General features: G+C 42.0%; 2 protein-coding genes across 2 annotated transcripts; one reads left to right on the top strand and one right to left on the bottom strand.

Moving 5' to 3' along the window:
* Nucleotides 1–2,749: 2,749 nt before the first annotated feature.
* LOC132913238 (NADH dehydrogenase [ubiquinone] 1 beta subcomplex subunit 5, mitochondrial) lies at nt 2,750–3,759 on the bottom strand. The gene is made up of 3 exons (XM_060971407.1): nt 3,602–3,759; nt 3,145–3,356; nt 2,750–3,060 (listed from the first exon to the last, which is right to left on the bottom strand). The coding sequence occupies exons 1-3, from the start codon at nt 3,711–3,713 to the stop codon at nt 2,821–2,823; spliced, it is 564 nt and encodes a 187-aa protein (XP_060827390.1). The 5' UTR covers nt 3,714–3,759; the 3' UTR covers nt 2,750–2,820.
* Nucleotides 3,760–6,079: 2,320 nt separating this feature from the next.
* On the top strand, nt 6,080–20,048 carry LOC132913226 (facilitated trehalose transporter Tret1-2 homolog). The gene is made up of 9 exons (XM_060971388.1): nt 6,080–6,386; nt 8,884–9,078; nt 14,302–14,431; nt 14,528–14,663; nt 15,160–15,616; nt 16,073–16,322; nt 16,422–16,628; nt 16,733–16,925; nt 17,725–20,048. The coding sequence occupies exons 2-9, from the start codon at nt 9,059–9,061 to the stop codon at nt 17,964–17,966; spliced, it is 1,635 nt and encodes a 544-aa protein (XP_060827371.1). The 5' UTR covers nt 6,080–6,386; nt 8,884–9,058; the 3' UTR covers nt 17,967–20,048.
* Nucleotides 20,049–21,609: the final 1,561 nt, after the last annotated feature.

Below are 21,609 nucleotides of genomic sequence, written 5' to 3'. Positions count from 1 at the left end.
ACTCGTAAAACGCAAGTTGCGTTACATCGCGCAGTTGTATATATACGTATAATCGCGTTGTTTCTTTTCCCCTTTATACCGATAGATAGTCCGTAATGAACAAAAACGATTAAACGTGTCAAATTACTCGAGGCTTTTAAAATGTTTTGCTCGTGGCAGGTAAACGCTTCGCATTTAGATATTAATTACCTTCCATTATCCATCGGATGAGGATAGTGTCGAGCAATATACAATTCGAAATGCATAACATGCACAGTACGTGCACGCAACGCTGAACCAGGCGTCGTACGGTAAGCGTACGTATTTTGTGGAATCGGTAAATTCGAATTTGTCGCCACACGTACGATACGGATAGCGTAGAGGAGTAAATGGACTAACGATAACAGACAGCCTGGAAAAATACAGCGAGGAATCGACTGAGAAGAAGCTAGGGAAGAATGGGAAAGACGAACAAGAGTAAAGGATTAAGTAGTAAGGAAGTAGTAGTAGATAGTTAGGGAGTAGCATGGGTTAAGCGAGTAAGCGATTAGTCGACCAAATAGTAGATGACCTGAATAGTAAAGTAAGGTAGGTACTATAATTGTAAAGTAAATCTATTAAATCAAAGAAAATAGCAATGATCGGCGACGATGACGTACGACACAGATCTCAACAATTCGAGATTCCGTGTATCTGCTCGGCTCATCGCCGTTCCACCATAGGTATAGAACCTAGGAATTACATAACGAGAGACGATCGAGCGTCGGGTGAAACGCGGGTAATCGACACGGGGGGGAGAGAGAGAGAGAGAGAGAGAGAGAGAGAGAGAGAGAGAGAGAGAGAGAAAAGAAAAGGGAAACGAAGACTCGGAGGCATAATTTAAGATGGATCCGCGCGAGGAAGCGGCTCGAAGCGTAGATATCGCGTATGCACGTGCAAAGTCGTTGGCGACCAGTCTTCCTTCCGTCGCGTCGCATCGCATCGCAACGCATCGCATCGCATCGCATCGTATCGCATCGCATCGCATCGCATCGTAGAAGAGAACGCCGAGGTATTATGCAAGATATCGGGATCCAACCTTGGCAATGACCGCTAACTATAACGATTGCGTTGGCACCGGCCTGTGTCTGTCCGTATCATTAGCTTGCCGCTAGGATAATCGCAGAGTCGGTGGTTCGTGACAACCGATTCACCACCGGCAGCATCTTTTTACTTACTAGCATTTTACTCGCGGAAAAAACAATCACCAGCGGCTGGCGACCGGAAATAAAATTTCCCACTTTACCGACGCGACGCTTATTTGATTAATTTGCATGACTAGTTATTTAAAAAACAGGTACAAGTACGATCGAGGGGAATAATTTCCGGTACCTATAACAAGAACGTTACCGATAAACGTTATCGTCTCTGTGATAGAAACAATTATTTGCTGCTGTTTATACATGCTGTTTAAGTAGGTAAGAATTGGATTTTTCCTATCCTCGGTTTACGGTGACAATGTAAAGATGTTTGTTGGCGTTCGTTGGTAAGGGATGGACACAAGTTTCGTTTTAATTTTAATGAAAATAATAAAAAAAGCCTGATTATAGATATACATATGTGCGTATGCTTACTCGGATTCACTTTGAAAACTGGCTACGCAAACAGCGACGTAATTTTTCAAATAAACGATAAACTGAAAAATTCACGATGCTTAATTGGTTAATCGATGCTCGATTTCTTAGACTGCAACTCTGAAATGAAAGAAACGAAAGAAATGAAAGAAAGGAATCACCTATCGAAAGATTAGCAAGAGAAAAGTGCTTTCTTTCTTGCTGTAATTTCTAATCGTAAGTAATGTAAAATTTCTATCGTGCGTTAGCGAGAGCGTATTAAAGTGACTTAAAGAACGCTTCGTAACCTATCGATGCGACAGAATCTGGAATTATTGAAGAATATTTGCAACTGCTCGCTTGTTTAAAGTTCACGTTAATCGTTAATCGCTAAACACCTGACACACTGGCGAGCCTAGATTCTCCGAACGGAGTTTAAGTCTATCGTATGACGATAATTGTACGTTATCTAATTCCCGTCTTACCGTTTCATTTCAAGCAAGTGGAGCACGAGGCTGTCCAAGTGTACAAATTTCGCGACATCTTGTCAAATGCAATTTTTCATTAAACCTAATTCTTCCATCGAGTTTAATCTCGTTTAATCCGATCTGATAAACGAATAAACTTCAAGTTTATTTAAAAAAAGATGGGAAATTTCGAATTTCGTTACTGTTCGCTACACTACTCGTGCATGCGAATGCGTATACGTTCGTAGTTGGACAATGAGAAAAGTTTGTGGCGACATCTATCCTTTTCGCGCGGAAAGCAAACAAAAGCAATGGGTTACCGATAGCAGATATACGTAATAAGATCAGAGACGAATATATGAGAAACGGGGTTCCGTGCCTGGTCCGTGATAAGACAGAGTTCGCATAATAAATCGAACGGATCGTATAACTATTATCGTGACACAGAGATTTAGAGTCAACGATAGAGTAGCGATCGTTCGTCATGTCCAAATAGCAAATCGATGAATGACACAAACAAATAAATAGATAGATAAATGTCGGAAATGACACGAGAATGGGAAAGATAGTCTTAAATACGCGACAGAAAAATTCTGTGTATCGTACATTATTTATATTGTCGTTGTTAAATTACAGAATCCCATACGCTATACATCATGCTTAAAACAACCAGTTTGCTAAATCGATTACAAGTTGATCGTCTTTCGTTACTTTTAATGAATTTTCTGCGTAAAATCGATTTTCTTTCTAGTTTATAATAACTCTACGTTACTTACAACGTATTATATATCGAGTTCATTCTTATCTAGAGCTTCCTTCAATGCTATTATCTGTTTCGCATTAGTTTCTCTAAAGCTCCAATATCTATAGTCCTCGTGTTCCCGTATCAAGAATATTATTTTTTGTCGTAACTTGTACAATTTTCGCTTGTTCGCAACTGTATTCGCTTTGTGAAGTAATTTTTCATATTCCATTTGTGTGTTTGGGAAACAGTATCTCGAAAGAAATCTTGAAATGGGATGCTGTAGAGAAGGCATTGGTTTTAGGAAGGCTTACAATTTTGCCTGCGATACGTATTTAGAAGTATTTTTTCAACGCTGTCTTACCCTGTAGTATTCCCATGGCTGTGGATTATATCCTTCTGGTATTGGTTCTAAGGTTGCCGGCCCTATAAATACGTTACAATAAAATATGAGCAAACCAGCAGGTATCACGCCCATGAAGACGTAAAAATGCAGCCAATCCTTAGTTTTATACCATTGCCATCGACTCGCAGTTATATCCATAACACGATGTTCCGACATGCGTCTTACCGTTCCTAAAACTTATCAAATTCTTAGTTTCTGAACATTCGTCGACAAAGTTGACTATTTGAAACGATTATTTTCGTCGATTATTTTCCTAATAGTAATCGTTGATCACATTTTTAATTCTCGTAAGAACAATTCTGTAAACAGACACAGTGTTCGCGTTCGTGGGAAAATTTGTTGCATAACAAAACACTACTACTCCTTCGATATACACTGTTCTACCTAGAGAACGAAATATAATTATCTTCATCACCTTGGTTTTGCAACGCATAATTGTTGTTTTTCCGTAGTAATGTTCCCAATAACCCGTTTGTATGAAATAATTTTCGATTAGCTGCAAGCAACAGCCTACTCAGGACAGCCATTTTGGTTTGTAACTATAAAACGGAACGCACTACTTGTCTTGTTAGCGCAAGAACCACCGTTGGCTACTTTACCGACGGTAATCTAGTCTCCTTAAGCCGCGAAATTTGAAATTGCTTACGTCAAATACGATTAAATATTTGTACTTTAATAGGTACATATAAATTAGATAGGTAAAAAACATGTTTTATACATATACATATACACGCACGCACGCACGCACGCACGCACACAGTATAATATTTATTCATATACATAGTATTTATATGTATATAAATTGCGGTTTGAACGAGAGAAAGAAAGAGAAACGGATAAATTGGCGCGAAGCTTTCGCGACGCCATGCCATGCCATCTAATACAAAGGTACATTTAGCGCCAATGAAGTTAGGTCAAGTGAATAGTTGAACTCGAGAAACGATTCTAAATTACAAACGCTACAAACGTTTCAAATTCTCGTGATCGTGTTTGAAAAGAAAAAAACAACTACCGATAGAAACTATGTATACCAACGATAATTAATTCTTAGAAACGGAAAAACTAAATTTCATTACCAACTTAATATATCTATGATCACGTAAGTTGTCCTTTTGGGCCTAAATATTCCTGATCCAGTAATATCATTGGCCAGTTGTTACTGCTGCTAGCAATATTGGATTTTGCATTACGGATAATCTTATCGCTACGTTATTAGCAGTATTAACTAGAGTTAACAAATATTTTCGTAAAACAAAATAACGTTGGTCCTAGACCTGACGACCGTCAAACAATTTATCCAGCATGTTGTTGGTCGTCTGCAAACATCTCGACGACTATATATCGATCTGAACCGCTATGTGCAGTGCTTGATCCTCATTGAAGTAAATGGTATTGATTCGGACGAAATTAATGTTGGCGTCAAGTTACTGAAAATGTTCGTATTCGACACGTTGAGCAACGCATGACACACAGACGATACAGCATTTGCCGATGCTATCGAATCGACTAGTAGTTGCAAAGAAACGTCAAGAATATGCAATAACGATTAATTGCTTTAAACGTCTAGCATTTTAACGTAAAGATACATAGCGCAAGTATATGTATAGTATATGTATATACCAGTGAGTCGACTGTTGACACGTAACTGATATAACACGGAACTTGAATCGATATCGGCACAAACGATAAAATACCGAATCTCTTAATAATAATTATTATTATCTGTGTCGTCTAGCAAAATATCATTTAATAACTATTCGATCAAAGATATTACGTTTCACAATTGACATGTTTGCGACAGATTCTTTGCTCGCGTTTTTACCTATTCTACGTATTCTCTATCGTATTATCTCCACGGAAAAAATCATCTGCACTTGAAGCAATCTACGTGTTTTCTTCGGTTGATTAAAACTGCAAAAATATGTTACTCGATTATGACGATGGCGTAATAAAGAAGAAGAAATGTCACGCGGCCATAAATCAACAAAACGGTCAAGATAAGATCCATGGTGTCGTTTACTATTTTGTACGATCAATTCGAACGGACGTACACCGAGCGATTCCATCGAGAAGGCGAGAAGGCGAGAAGGCGAGAAGGCGAGACGGCGACCCTGAGGAAATGGGTTAAAGACCGCGAACCTTTCCCCTTCCCCGTATGTCTTTCGAATTGTTTCGTATCGAGACATTCGGTCGTTCCGCGTGCATCCTTTCCACCCGGCTTCCCAAAGATAGACCTATGCAAAACTTACGTATACGGTGCATTGGGTGCACCATACGATAGACGCGACGAACCTCTCTCGTCGTTCACGTGATTCACACGCCTCCGTACTCGCGGCTGTTTTCGCAATACACGCTGCCGTACACGTGAACTCGTACATACTGCTACTTTCGACATCTCGTGAATCTCGTCGCTGTTTCGTTTCCCGAAACGATCCAAAATAAAACCAAAATAAAACCAAAGAAACGTAACTAAAAAACAAAGAAAATCTATCCGGTTTCAGCCGGATAATTGCTTGAAATTCAACGTGGAACTGTGTCTCGCAAAATACAACCTACGATCTACCGTGGTCTCTCGAGCTTGAAACGCTCGACGAACGGTTTGCATTTGCACCATTCGAATCGATTCATGTCACGAGCTTGGAAATTGCCCATCGACTGAACGTTTCAAACGCGAATGGGTCATTGTACACCAGTACTTTATATCATCGTTTGTTGCTTTAGTTTAGTTTAGCATTGCGTAGTATCGTGTATCAGCCGGAGCTCTGTGCTTTCTATTTTCCATGTGTGTTAGCAACCCTTAAATTGCTCGCTTTGTCGCCGGTAATATAAATATATACGCATGTATGTACCATACCAGCGCAGAAAACAGACATCGTAGCGCCGGCAACGGGAAGGGACAATCGACCGCGAGGCAACCGTTCCCAGTTTCCCAGCCTTTAGTCGCGTATTGGCCACCGCGCACTGCACGTCGGGAGCCGTTCGTACCCGAACGAACGACCGAACGAAGCTTCTGCTCTGTTCTATTGGCAGGGAGAAAGAAAACGTGCGCGCGCGAGATAGATAGATAGAGAGAGAGAGAGAGAGAGAGAGAGAGAGAGGGAGGAACATTGGCAAAAGAAAGGGGCAAAGAAAGAAGAGCGAGAGAAGGAGAATCAAGGATCGAATTTAAAATAGAAGAAGAAAAGTCACGACTCTAGGAGGTGAGTACCAATTTGTTTGCTATACACAACGTACATTTACGATTTGTCAAGTGCTTTATCGGCGTGTATATGCAAGGAACGTGGAAGATGGGAAATTTCTTTTGAATTAAAAACAATTTAGAAATGGATCGATGCGACGGATACGCCAAGGTACGGTCCTGTGTGCCGTTGACTTTTCGACGATCGATCCTTCCGAGACGTGGTCGTCTCGTTGTCTCTCGCATAGAATCGGTCAAAGGGGCAGGTTTCGGGTTTTTAACCTCGAGTACGGATGGCATAAATCGACCGCGAGCTGAAACTCGACCATGAGTTGTCCGTTGAAAGTCAGACATGGCAAATGGTGTTTGAAACGAAGCTTTCCAAGACCAAGAAGAACCGCTTTCGAGAACAGTCTTTGCAGGAGGTTCGATGGAACTCGTGCACTTTATACGTTATGTAAACATTTCGCATTCGCGTGAACACACGATCGATCGTTCAAAAATAGACAGTCTGTGTGACAGTGACCTACGCCTACTTCGATATCTCGATGAGGGTAATGTACGGCGCTTTAAATAATCGAATATAATCTAACCTATCTCGAACCTATGCATCGTATCGTATGTATCGTGTATAGTGGATATAGTGGAGTCGCGATTCTTGTTCGAAGATTTTGTGAAAATTATTAAGAAAAAATATTTAGCATGGTTTGTTGTCAAATCGATCCAATGTCTCGTTCGGCCAAATCGTTCAGAATGTATAGTATAGGGTAGTATAGGGTAGTATAGGGTAGTATAGGTACTGTAGAGTATAGAGTATAGAGTAGAGAGTATAGAGTATAAAACGATGGTTTCCTCGGCCTCCTCTGTTTCGTTTCCTACTACCTTCTCCGGTTATAATACGACGTTATAATACGTTTAAATACATTGCGTTAGTTGCAAAGTACAACAAAGTATCTTCATGGTTAGCGCGAGTGATTTAATCGTGTAAATGACGTAATATTTGCTACGCCGCACCTGTACGTAAACCGAGTGCGTGCCGCTTTGCTTTGTGCGAATCCAATTTTACTCTCTGACCTCTGACCCGATCGCCCGTGTACAATGATTTACACGTCGACGATTGCCGTTTTACGTCGGAATGAAAAAACAAACCGTACGAATAATGCGTAGAAATAATACGTAGGAATAATACGCGTACTTCGAATCCAGATATATATGTTGGCGATGTTCACGCGAACATTGTAAGAACTGTAAAGATTACGTATGACGCAAAGATTAAAATAATTATTTTGCGATGTCACGTTTTCGAGTAGCGTCGAGTAGATAAATTGTCACGCAAGTGCGAGACGCGTGGATTATCTCGTAGTCGTTTAGTCGTTGTTGTATCAGCGATTAAACCAGATAACGACGGCCATTGTAAAATTAATCTATTTTATTGTTTTATTTAATACAGGATCGACGACTAACGGTCTAACAGCCTGCGATAATTAGTTTGAGTACGCGAAACATGGCCTACGCATTAAAAATGATGGAATAAATCATCGAACGAAACGATACGTGGTATGCGAGATAATATCGAGCAAGCGTAAAATATACTTTAATTAAATGTACCGAGCGGTGGAATAAGCCGTCTGACAAATAACTCCTAATAAGTATCTGGTCCTTAATTGCGTATCATGTGACGGACCTGAGCACGCGAATCTCTTATGCAATCGGGCGTAAAGACATTATCTCGATCGTGAATCGGAATCGAACGATTTGAGAAATCGCGTGGTACTCGTTAACCGGTAATCTCGATGCGATCCTTGGCTGCGGTAGACGTGGCATTAACGACCAGAGGAAAGAAACAGACGATTTCCAAAGATCGAGAACGCGGTCGATTCTCCTTTCCTTTATTCCCTTATTCCGATCGAGAGGAATTGCACGGAGCAGAGCAGAGCTGCGTGTCGCGATTTAATCGGCGCGTGTTCCTCGAATCGAAGCCGTTATCGTTCAAGGGTTATTCGTCGATCGTCGATCGTCGATTTTAGCGAGATAACTTTTTCGTAAGTTAATAAACCCCACTGTCTTTTGGAAAGCGGAATATTCCTTGCTCGCTTGATTCGGTCGACCACTTGGATCGGCTTAGCGTCGTAGAGTGTGTTATCGAAGCGGTACTGGAGGAAAATTCGCGAAGGAAAAGTCGCGCGTTCTCTTCGAGAAGACACATACACGTTGTATAGGTGGTAGGCTGCAGGAAAGAAGGTAAAAAATTTGCCTCGCATCATAGAAAGTCAGCGCGCTGCCACGAAGGCGGTTTCAACAACGAAATTACCGTGTCGTTAGCCACGATGGTATTCCGTGATCTCGGGCCTCCTTCGAGACACACGTTCGCCACAACCGACGACAATGTGCGCTTTTGCGCGGAGAATTACGCGAGCTAACGAACTGCGTTCGATCGTCTGGCGATCGTTTCGTGCAACGGAGAAGAGAAACTGGCCAAACCAATTGATAAAATCCTGTTCGATGTTTTTTTTTTCCAGAGTGTACGTAAAATGGTGACCAAGTACGAAATCCACGTTGTCAGTTGACAGACAAGGGGCTGTTTCCAGGAGAGGTGAGATCGACTAGCGCGTTAACCGAAGAAAAAGGCAGCAGGCGCGGTTAAATACACGCGTGTAGCAGTGGTGCGAACAAGAGGCATAAGAGACAGCAGCTATGGATCCTTATTCGCTGAGGTTAGTGTTGCTTAAGAAAATATGTTTACACAGGCTCGGTAACGATCAGTGGATGGAGATACCTAAATCGAATGCAACGGTCAAAAAGTAAGAAATCGAAGTAAAATAAATCGAGTAACACGATATAATAAGGTGCACAGCCTTTGTAGTAAATAATCTTGTCGTCTAATTCGTCGACCTAGCCCGATCTGTCGCGCGTCAGGTACGAGCCGTCAAATCTGCCAACAGGTTTTATCCTGGACAGGGCAGATGGTCCGTAGAGGTTTTTCTTTCGCTTTTTCCCTTTGTCGCGATCGTGTCTATGCCTCTCCATCTACGTTAGGGAAGAACGGTTCTTTCCGTTTTCCCACAAGCGTTTTTCTACAACAAAAAGCTTTCTGTGTTGCTCGACGGCATCGTTTCTCAGAGGGTATCGCGCGCTTGTCGGACAATATTTCTTTCTGATTTATCGAATATCTGCTAGTTAGGCTAAATTCGATATACCGTGTTCAGCGTTGTTAACGTCGTCGTTGATGCGTCGCGACATGCTACTAGACTTCATATTTTCCTGCTTATGGAATCTGTATTGTCGGATTGTATGCACGCTCTATGTATCGTTTGCACGCTAGCGAAAATAGGCGATCGTTCGGTGAAAGAGGTGCTGGAAATCACGCGTTCCGTTGACTTTGTCGACCGATCGGTTTCTATTTCATAACAGCGAGCAAGGGTAATCGTCGATCGAAAATTCAGAGGATGGCGACATCCTATAGCGAATACGTTATTGTGATTGCTTGGCTGTCCTCGAGCAGGAGAACCTAATCGGATCTGTTTTCGTTATTCGCGCACGTATAACGGCGATACGACGTACGACGAGAATTTTGGAAAGCGTCCTTCGGGATTCATCGTTCTTTCGACCATCGACCGTGTATTTGATCAACGACGGTAGTCGTTGTTGTATTCGATCAACTTGGCAAGGAAGTGGATGTTATATAAAATTTTGACGGGATGGATATTTCAGGAGGCCAAGTACGAACGAAAGCACGCGAAACTCGTTCGGGGGAATAACAGGAAGACTCGTTCTCCGGTCCGGAGAACCAGTTTTGCCAGCCGATAAATCGCCGATACTCTTGTTTTGAACGCGTCAGCAAGACGGATACGTTTAAATCGCGCTATATCGTTCGTCGTTGTCCTATCTTCCACAACGTTATCAATGTCGAGTCGCGTTAAACAAGAAGAAAAGAAAAAGAAAAAAAAAAAGAAAGAAAAAAAAAAGAATGTATCAACGCAAATAACAAAAGACAAAACGCGAGATATTTTCCACAGAGAAAAGTGAATTCTCGATGAAGATGGTGACACCGTATCGAACGTGATAGAAGTGCGCAAAATGGGAAAATTTAATGAAATTATAGACACGAGCAAGTTATCTCGATTTTGGAAAACAACCTCTGATCTAACCATGCGCTGGGATCTGGCACCTGACACCTGGGATCCGAGATCCGAGATCCGGGATCAGGGATCCGGGATCTGGGGTCGTGTACAGTTTCTGCTAATACAGTTGGTTTCCCGAGAGCACGTATTACATAAACGGACGCAACTGATAGTGGGAACTTGTAAACACAGAACGAAAAACGAAAAACGAAGAACGATCAAGTTAATATTTAAAAGTTAAACGGACGACCGTTCTCTAATGGAATTACCATGACGCGAATGGAATTGCGAATGGAATTGCGAATGAAATTGATCGTTAATTAAAACTGCAAAACCGTCAAACGCTGAGAATAAACGACGTATCGCTATAGTTGGCGCTAAGAGAGTTAAACCGTGCAAAACTGCATTCTTCGCTATCACTGCTGCGATATAGAAAATACGCGTATACCGGGGTAGGTATTCTGCTTGCACGTTCATTTACAATCCAGCGGTGAATAGGTAAATTCACTGTTACCGCGATAATACGTGCACACGTACTAGGTCGAAAGGAAATAAGGCACGAGGTTCGACCGCTTTCCGATCACGAATCTAAGCGTCGTGATATCGAGTCAGCGAAATTTTTGCACCGTGCACTCCAAATGTTTCTTTCGTCCATCTTATCTATCAAATTACGCTCGAACTCAAACTCAAACTTACGATCGATCGCGTCACGTAACAAACAAAGAGTCACGATGTCGATAATGAAAGGAGTCGATCTAACAATAACTAGGTATGATACGTTCTGTCTGACGTAACCCTTTATATTTGTTCTTCTTCCTTGGCTTGGCAAGGCTTGCATTTAAAATATCACGACACGAAAGAAACGCGAAAGAAACAACTGGCTATCGCTATCTAGAAGGAAACTAGAGTCGAAATAACGCCAAGTGACGTCATTTGATACTCTTGGTCGTGATAAAGAGCTTAGCACCGAGCTGTCCAGTGATGACAACTACGCGTTATTGTTTCTTTTCCCATTGAATATTCGGCCTGGCATATAAACGTTTCGAATAAATTTGTTTCGCTGCTTTCGATTCTCTCGAAATTTCGAAATTTCCATTTGCACGGCTAAGCCGAGTTAGTCGAGCTACGGTGCCCCGCTAATCTCAAAATTCGCCATACGTTGTTCGTTTGCATCGTCTCGTACCCCCCGGGTACCGTCGTATTTACCGCGTGCGTTGCTTTACGTTTCGACACCCTATGGCTCTAAGGCTAAAGATGTCACCGCTAAAAAATATATATGCGCACGGATAGTACATGCCTGGCCTTGCTATTCTTAGAAAAGCTGTCCAACATCTGTCAGGCACAGATATCACGCAGCTTTTATTATATAGCCGAGTTTTAGATATCGATTTATAGATACGTCTGTAAGGCGGTATACGATTAGGAGGCTAAGAAATTCCGACTTTTTTTCCAGCTAGCATCGATAATCTTGCAAAGTCATAAAGCGCTTGTTCCATAAACCGTTGTCGACGGTTGTCTGTCAGACAAGGGATCGAACCGGGACTCCTTTGTAACTGGCTGTGCGTAATAATTTTTATGGCAGCACGTATCGATACACGATACACTCGATAAGGGTTTAAAGCGTGCTACGGTCGTTGGGAAAAACCGCGTTGGGAATTTCCGTGCAAATGCTCCGTAGCCTCCGGTAACGCGTATTACGAACCGATCGTATTCCCCCCCCGCTTTCTCATCAACGTCTCCCGAACGAGCGACTGTAAGAGGCGCGTCTCGGACAAGTTTAGTTAGCGTATTTCGCCAGTTACTCGATAGTTGAGCGTTTTCGGTTCAAAAATCAACCGCGCTCGATTCGTACACGGTTCACTACATATCGAATAGATATCGCATAGATATGGCATATATGTTTGATATGTTTATACCGGCAAACGATCCTTGGCATCTTTCGTCTTACGGGCGAATTATCTTCGGTAGCCCGCTTTGTTTGGTGGCAAACTATCTTTGCCGCTGCGTCTTTTGCGAGCCCAGTGTCTCCAACAATATCGTTGGAACAAACTTTTCTCGTTGAAGCGCGAAGGCGCCGTGTGTACGGGACAAGGCGGCGAGGTATTTCATCTCACGCGGTTTGTTACGAGAGCTTGTTATACCGATGCAAAAAATACTTACGCAAGCATCCTTGTTCAATATTAAACGAATATTGCACGAATACAGCAATTAGCAACATTTCTGTGGTTGCAAACGCACCACAGCATCCCTCGGCATATACGCACATCGGTACGTACGTAATTGTTTCATCGATAACGCATGCCGTTGCTTCATCGAATACCAGTCGATCGAATACTTGCGTCGTGTCCGTCGTTATACGCTCGTTTGCACTCGTAAGAAATTATCGAGCGCCATTTCACTTGTTTAAACTTATCCGGCCGGCGATAACTTCATTCTGACGAGCTGTTATAATTATCAGAGTGTATATCGGCGGCGATGTGTTGTACGCGTAAAACTCGTAACGCGTTTTCGTCGTGAGGCAGAATCGAACGAGACGCGAATACATCGTACGCTAATTCGCAGGATCGTTGCCGTTTTCCAGACAGTTTACACGACTTTTTCGCCGATCGATAAATGCGTGCGATAAATGCGTGTAAGCGGACGTTACGTGATAAAATTTCCCACCGACTAGCTTCTTGGTACGGTCCGTTTGTCTAGCGAAGAAATTACATAATTTTTATTTTCTCCATCTGGCGTTCAGCAACGAAAGGTACGAGAGTACGAACGATATGAATGTACGTCGGACGGACACGGTCCGTCTGTCCGGTGTCGAGTAACAAAGCGTTCGACTGCGTTGAATTCATCGACGGAGAAATGGTGGAATTAACGCGCGTTAATTCCTCCAGCCGCTTTTAATTGAGCCGAGTTAAGGCCCGACAGCTTATTCGCGAGACGTGTTTCCATTTGCAGCGGTCGCTGGTTACACAACGCTCGCATACTGTTCTCGGTTCTCGGGTCTCGATTCTCGGGCGAAAACTAATCCTGCGACTCGTTACTTTCGCTTGTAAACGAAATATTTCTATTATTATCGAATGTCGTTTGCCAGATAACGGCTTAATTATTGCCACATCTGTTCCTGGCAATCACTGTGTCGCGTTTAAACGATGTACAAACACGCTTCTTTCTCAATATGTCTCTCGGTCATCGATCGATTTAAGTTGCGGCAACTTGTCGCGATAGATCACCAGCTGCTACAAATCTATCCGTACGTAATTACTAGTTCCAGCTATATAAACATGGTGCGTGTACGATAAACGGCGATGCGCGTGATGTCACCGTTGCGAAACACGATCGCCTGCGAATTACATATACACGCGTATCTACGTAGCTACGCGTATACAGTTTTGACATTGTTAACGTTGGACGGAACAGCGGTCAAGCGACAAATTAATCGACCAGCGGGTTACGCGTATACTAGCGAGAGACAGAGCTAGCAAGAAATGGAAACGCTTTATCGCAATCGTAAATTGTCGCGCGTAAAGCGTCCATCTATCTGCCAGCCATATATTGGCATATTGCCATCTCGGTATATCGCGGTGCAGCCTTCAGGGGTTCTTGACAACCGAATAAAGAAGCGAACGGGTTCGCTTAATCTCGCTTAAACGTTGATACGTGTTGTAAAAGATGCATCGACACGTGGAAAGCTATCCTTTGTTCGGCGCCGTGCAGCCGTCTTTGATGCTTTAACGTTTTAATCGGCGGACATGATTTGAAGGAAAGGAGAAGAAGAGGGCTGGACGAGAGTTGGTGACGGGAGGCGGGCTCTTTGTGTTTCAGTGTGGAGCGCGAGGCATCGAAGAACATCGAGGAGAACGAGAGGGAACGTTTCAAAGACGCGATCGTATCGAGCAGAAGTCTGAACAAAGGCTTCGTCGAGCCTACCACCATTAAAAATGCCATACACGAGGTACAATATCATCGATATAAAACATCGAAATACGATGTATAATGTATGTGTGGGTACAGCGATCGATCCAACATCCGATCTCTCATCTATCCTTAGATCGCTTCCTGCATCATTGCCGCGTCTTTCCATATATCGGTAGGACTAGCCATGGCCTATTCGGCTATTTTGATTCCCCATCTCGAGGCCGAGGACGCGGAATTGCACGCAACGCGAGAACAGACTTCCTGGATCGGTAAGCAACTTGTTACGCGCGTTGATAACGACCATACAAGGATTAGCGACGACTAAAATTTACGAAATAACAGAGTGATTGCGTCGAGCCGAGTATAACGCGAGGTTACACCTGCGAGAGAGGTGAGTAGTCGCCGAACGAAATAATAACTGTCGTAACTCGGTTTCTGAGTTGCTATCTTATTGACTAAATTCAATTTTCATTAGCGTTTCACTTGTCTTTGTTACTTCGTAACAACCGGCAGAGTCGTACGCGAAACGTTACGATTAACGTTACGAGTAAGAGCGAATAAGAGCGAATAAGAGCGAATAAGAGCGAATAAGAGCGAATAATACGATTAAATAAGAATAATTTCTTTTCCCAACGACTGCAACAACCTCTTTTACATACAACGTCGGTTGTTTGCAGCAGACATTCGACATCGACGAGAAGCGAATAGCGACAGATTATTATTAGCAGGTATATATCAGCGATGTTAAACGCGATCAATTTTCAGCCAGCGTGGTGGTAGTCAGCACACCTTTGGGTGCCTTGTTAGGAGGATTTCTGATGGAGACGGTGGGAAGATTGCGGACCCTTCAATTCGGCTCCGTCCCCTTCATCGCGGGCTGGATTCTCATAGCGCTGTCGACCAATATCCCGATGATTTTAGTCGGTCGATTGTTGTCCGGGCTAGCCACGGCTTTGGCAACTTCACCAGCTATCGTCTACATCACCGAAGTCGCAAGACCAGAACTTAGAGGATCGATGATATCTTTCGGTCCAACTTTGGCCTCGTTTGGCATGGTTCTATCGTACTTGAAGGGCGCGTACATTCATTGGAGACTGGTGGCCTGGCTGGGCATAATTTATGCCCTCGTGCCGATCATTTTGGTGCAACTGTTCGTCCCGGAATCGCCTGTATGGCTCGTCTCTAAGGGACGATTGGAGGATGCGAAGAAATCATTGGAATGGTAAGGAAAAGCGAATGAAAGCGATCAATTTTCCGATCTATTAGTAGCGGTATTAGTAGCAGTAGCAGTAGCGCTAGCAGTATCACTAGCACTAGCAGTATCACTAGCACTAGCAGTATCACTAGCACTAGCAGTATCACTAGCACTAACAGTAGCAGTATCACTAGCACTAACAGTAGCAGTAGCGATAGCAGTAGCAGTAGCAGTAGCAGTAGCAGTAGCAATGGCGATAGCGGTGGATAGCGGGTAGTGATAGTGGTAGCGGTAGAATTCGAGTGAAACGAATGGCACGGAAGAGACAGGTTGGCTTATTTTGCTACGATGCGCGTGTACGATGGGAAAACAGAAATAATAAAACTGATTTTCGCTAGATCGAATACCACTACTAGACCAGATTCGCTGTACCACAGAGGTGTAAGCATTCCGAACGCTGTATCGTATTTTTGAATCTCGCAGGCTGTACAAGCACGAGGCGAAGCAAGGCAAGGTGTCCGCCGCGGAGGCACAGTTCAATACGATCGTGAAGGAGAACGAGATTAAATTGAGCGAACAAAGAAAGAGCAAACACGGCGGTGTCTCCACTAAACTCAGGGGATTCTTGAAGCCCACAGGATGGAAACCGCTAACGATACTCTTCCTCTTCTTCTCCTTCCAACAGTTTTCCGGCATCTATATCACTCTCTTCTACGCTGTCACCTGGTTCCAAGTAAATAACTATTTCTCCTCGACGTTCACAGCATAGTCGGATCACCGATTCGATTATACATGCAGCGTTTCGTGATTAATCGTAATCACTGTCATTCAGGAAGTCGGTTCCGGCGTGGATGCGTACATAGCCTCGATTCTAGTTGGTGTAACTCGTTTCCTGTGTTCGATGGTGAATACTTGGCTGCTAAGGCGATACAAGAGGCGGCTCCTCTGTATAGTCTCGTCTTTGGGAATGGCCTTTTGCATGACCGTTTCCGGTTACTACACCTATCTTATCAAGAACGGCGATCGTTCTGGATACTGGGTAAGCCTTCCAAGCCAAACGGCGCATGTATTCTTGAATAATCGTACGACGATAATAATAATTGTAAATAATCATCTTTATCGCGTTGTCCATTTGTTTGCCAGGTTCCTGTTGTATGCCTGTTACTTTACGTTTGCACGTCTATGGTCGGTATGTTGACTATTCCGTGGACCATGACGGCCGAATTATTCCCTACCGACATCCGAGGAATCGCCCATTCCATCAGTTATTCCATAGCCAACTTGCTAATGTTCGCTGCTCTGCAAAGTTACAGAAGCTTACAAAGCTTCCTTGGTGGTATGTATTACAGTAGGTTTTACGGAAGCTACCACGGTCAGTCGCTAAAGTTTACGCGAGTTATCTAAATTTGAACAAATTTCCGCAACCGTTATCGGCAACAAACAAGTTTTCACCATTTACGATAGAAAATTCTTTTAATAGTAAACAAATGGTAAAAGTCTCTTTCGGCTTTTTCACTCGAATAAAAATTGAATTTCTCTCGGATTAAACATTGTTGAAAAGTAACTCTTATTTTTAGTGTCGTCGGTCCTCTCTAATTTAGTTGTAGCAATATTTTAACTTTAGCAATATTTTCTTAACTTTTAGTAATATTGTAGTACTTGAAGAGATAGCTACTAGTCAACTGAGTATAAAGTAAGAAACTTTACAACACAAAAATGTATTAGATGTACATAGGAAAAAGAAAAACGAAGAAAGATAAAAAACACAATTTCGTAGAAGCGTATCTCCAAGAGATTATGAAACAAGCAGATGGTAGATTTAGCGCCTATGGCAATATCTCGCGTGATAAATAATTTATTAGTCCGATATATCTATATCTACATCTATATATATATATATTTATAATACATATAAATGCTTCGCATTTTCTCTATTGCTTCCGCGAGTGCCACATCGGTATACCGAGCAGAGACATTTTTACACGACTCTGTGAGAAAATGCGTTTTTAGTTTGTCGCCGTATGTCGAATGCATAAAACTCGTCTATGCAGTCGTACGAAAACTCTCGTGTATGTACCTAGGTGGAAATGTTTCTTCTCTAACTCTGTTCTCATACATATTTCATACGATCGTAGGGTCGCACGCCGTGCAGTGGTTCTTCGCTGGTGTTTCCATAACGGCCGTCGTGTTCGTCTGGCTATTGCTTCCAGAGACTCACGGCAAGAAGCTTTCGGAGATCGAGGAGTACTTCCAGAATCATTTCCTAGCAGTGGGTGCCGAGGCGAAAACGAAGAAACGGCGAGCACAGAGAAAGCAACAGCGTATCGATAAATCCGCCACGCAACCGTTGAACCCGAAAACCATACAAAACGTGTAGATGCTTTCTTCCATGTGGCTGGGGGATCGTGGCGAGGAAGAATTCTTAGCTGTATGTACATATAAATAACGTTTCTTCTATACATGACACACGGATTACCGGATTTTTACTTAAAGTTGTTACCTCTGTAAGACACGAAGCGCGAGGATGCTTCGATATCGTTGAGGTCAAGATCGAAGATAGCACTTTGCAGAGCCGAGGCAGGAAGACAAAGAGAGAGAGAGAGAGAGAGAGAAAATACGAGTATAAATATATTATACATGAGCTGTGTAGTTTCATACTTGAGTATTTCGCTGTGAATTAATTGCGGCAGAACATAGATTAGCGGAAAGGAGCCGTATGACGAGAGAACGGAAGAGAGAACAGATATATCTCGAGGCTGAACGAAACACGATCAACGTCTCCAAAACGTTTCGCCCATCGACCAGGATATATATATATATATATATATAGGCTGGACGAATAGCCTCGCTTGTTGCTAATTCCAGGAAAATTTGTTAACGTATATTTGTAGACTGATACAAAGGAATCGGCGAATCGATAAATTTCTGCCATCACTGGTCTACGTTTGTTCATACGATAAGAAGAACAACTTTAAGAGGCAAACGATAGTATAGTACGTTACATACGCGTGAATTCGTGATATACATATAGACGTGTCTGTGTATACAGGTATAGAGACGACGAGACGATTGATGATAATACATACGCACGGCATGTGCTTGCAACATGATATTGCAGAAGCAACCAGACGGGAATATTCTTTACCAAATAGCTAGCGAACGACTCTACGCGAGACTATAAAACAGTATTATTCGTTGATCCGATACGGCCTCCGTTGCCTTTATAAAAATGTATATGGGTGGCCGTAGAGGAAGACGATAAAAAAAAAAAAACATCCTTCGTTCGGGAACACAGGCCAGGTGCGCGGCCAATTTTAATTTTTTCCTCGCGTCGCGCCGTAAATCGTCTCGCGAAATACCTTATGATCGTTTGCCGTTTTTTCGAGGCACTAGCATAGCATTCCTCTTTTGGAAACTAATTGTTAACAACTTTGCTGTGATTTACCAATATAGACAAGGACAAAGTCGCGCAACGAGAGGAAGCAGTATCTTGTTTTGCCTATGGAGCGTATAGTTTCAAATGCCAATATGTACATACATACATAGTATCGAAGCGCAGGCGCAGGCGCTGCGTTGTGTAAATCATTAACGCCTAACAAATCTATCGGTTTGTACGGACTTGCTTTCTTTCCAATGGCGCCCATCTACTTAAACTAGATATCTAAATGTTACGATCGTTCCTTTTTCTACGACCTTTTTGTCCCGTTTGATATTCAAACTGATATACACATCACTTTTTACCATGCCTTTTTTATAAACCATCTCTTTGTCTACCGGATGGCCGAGAATGGACCACTAACCAAACGCACAAAACTACCTTTTCTACCAGTTTATTAGTCGTCGCCAGTTTTTACGGACATTCTGTCGTTGACCGATCGAACGCAAGTATTTGTATTAGACGCGATAGCCGAAATCAGTGGATCCGGTGTATCTCAATGTATCGACTACTCGATACTCGATAAAATCCATTTCCAAGTGTCGATTGGTTTTCATCGAAATTCAGCTTGTCCGTAAATTGTTAGAAAAGCGAAACTGTTACAAGCAAAGATGCAACCGAATCCTCCATGATTATCGCCATTAGTAGAAGGAAAAGCGAGCTTGGTCTATGATTGAGAAGAATGTGTGTATCAAACGCCAATTTCGGCTAGCTAAGATCTCTAAAAACATATACGTATATCGAAGTTTTTGGTTCGACAAGTGCCTTTCTTTTTTCTCTCCACTCTTTCATTCATTTTTTCGTGATATAAATATGCGTGAATATGCGAACAGAATAGAAATTTATAAGAATGTACTTTGTATCGTTGTATCTATATAGTACGCTTGTATTCTTCGATTGTACATGTATGTGTAAGTACATATGTACATGCATGTATATACCTACATCTATATGGCGTATACGTACCATTGCAAAATTTCATAGAATGTTTCTAATAAAATCATATTTTTCGAAACTGCTAAATATTGTAATTTATAACTATATATTCCATTCCATTCATTTCCATTTCGCGAAAAGCGAAAACAATCATCGCAGGTTGTTGGTTATCGTACGTTCGAATAGAAATTAGTAGCATAGTTTTTACTTACCGATTTAGATGTGACACGTAGATGAATTATTTACGATGGATGCTGGCTGAATTCACGATAAAATCCAATGAATCACTGAAAACTTTTGAAAGAATGTCGCTTTCTTACTATAATCGTAACAATAACCATTATTCACACAATTTTCTAAGCACTTCGAAAAACCGCCAATGTCGACCACGAATGGGAAGCAACTGATGAACTTTCGAAGGAATTATAAATCCTGGAAGCTGATTGGTTCGCGCGAATTACGCGCCAATATTGACATTACTACTCGAGTTTGTTCTATTTATATGTAAGATGGCAAATATAATTGAAGATGATCTTTCGAGCAACAAGATATTTTAAGAGAATAGAAATGCACAGAAATATGTATATATATATATATATATATATGTATATATATATATATAGATAGATAGATAGATAGATAGATAGATACTTACATGACGGTTAAATACTACGTGAGTTGTATAAACATCACGTGATATTTATGGCGGTTTATATAAAGCTATGTGCAGACAGTAGGTGGCTGCATCGCGGGGTGAACCAACGTCTGTCGGTTTTTTTGGCGAGATCAAAGGTGCCTCGCGGCTCTTCCTTACTTGACGTTAGTTGGTTGCTTCGCGTGCTCTACGTCAGGGTATGAGGCAACTCGAGCGATACAGCTATCGGCGGTGAAGCAGTCTCGCAGATTCCGTAGTCTGTAATCTGTACATAGCTTAAGGAATACAAATGCAAATATTTTGAAAGTATACGACAATTGGCTTTATTCTGACGCGAATTCGTCGATTAACGAAAGAAAATTAAATACGAGTTTCGAGTTACATGAATTTCGTAAATGTACGCATTTTCTATATAAGATATAAGATCGACATTCGATAATAAAACATAGTCGGACAAAATATCGCAACGAAATAGCAAAGTTTATTATTTATTTACGTATTTTTGCTGCAGTACATATTGCGTATTAATTCTGTCAATCCTGAGTTTGTTTCATCTATAGGACAGTATTCTATGTAATGGACTAGTGCATCTTGTCTTGTCGCATGTTTTGGTGATCGAAGATCTTTTGAAAAAAGAAAGACGTACAAAAAAAAAAGAGCTAAACTACATATGCTTAACACGGGCTGGAAGTATTTTCAAATCTCATTTATTAACAGACGTACGAAGCAATCGACTATTGATCGTTCTCATATAAAATATATTCTCCACTACTAGTAAGGTTAGCATATTAAATATATCGGCGATTCAGAGAATTTTTTGTTCCTTATCCTTTTTTCCCCCCAACGATTTCCTTGTCACGGAAGAACGCAAGAAAATCCACGGTCGAGGAAATTCCATAGAATGAAAGGTACATCTGTGCGTGCAACAAGTATCAAAATTAACACGATAACAGAATTAATAGCCATGTCTGCCTTTCATTTCATTTGGTCGCA

The sequence above is a fragment of the Bombus pascuorum genome, chromosome 13 (genome assembly GCF_905332965.1).
Source record: "Bombus pascuorum chromosome 13, iyBomPasc1.1, whole genome shotgun sequence".
NCBI classification, from domain to species: domain Eukaryota; kingdom Metazoa; phylum Arthropoda; class Insecta; order Hymenoptera; family Apidae; genus Bombus; species Bombus pascuorum.
This window is presented reverse-complemented; position numbering and strand designations above follow the sequence as displayed.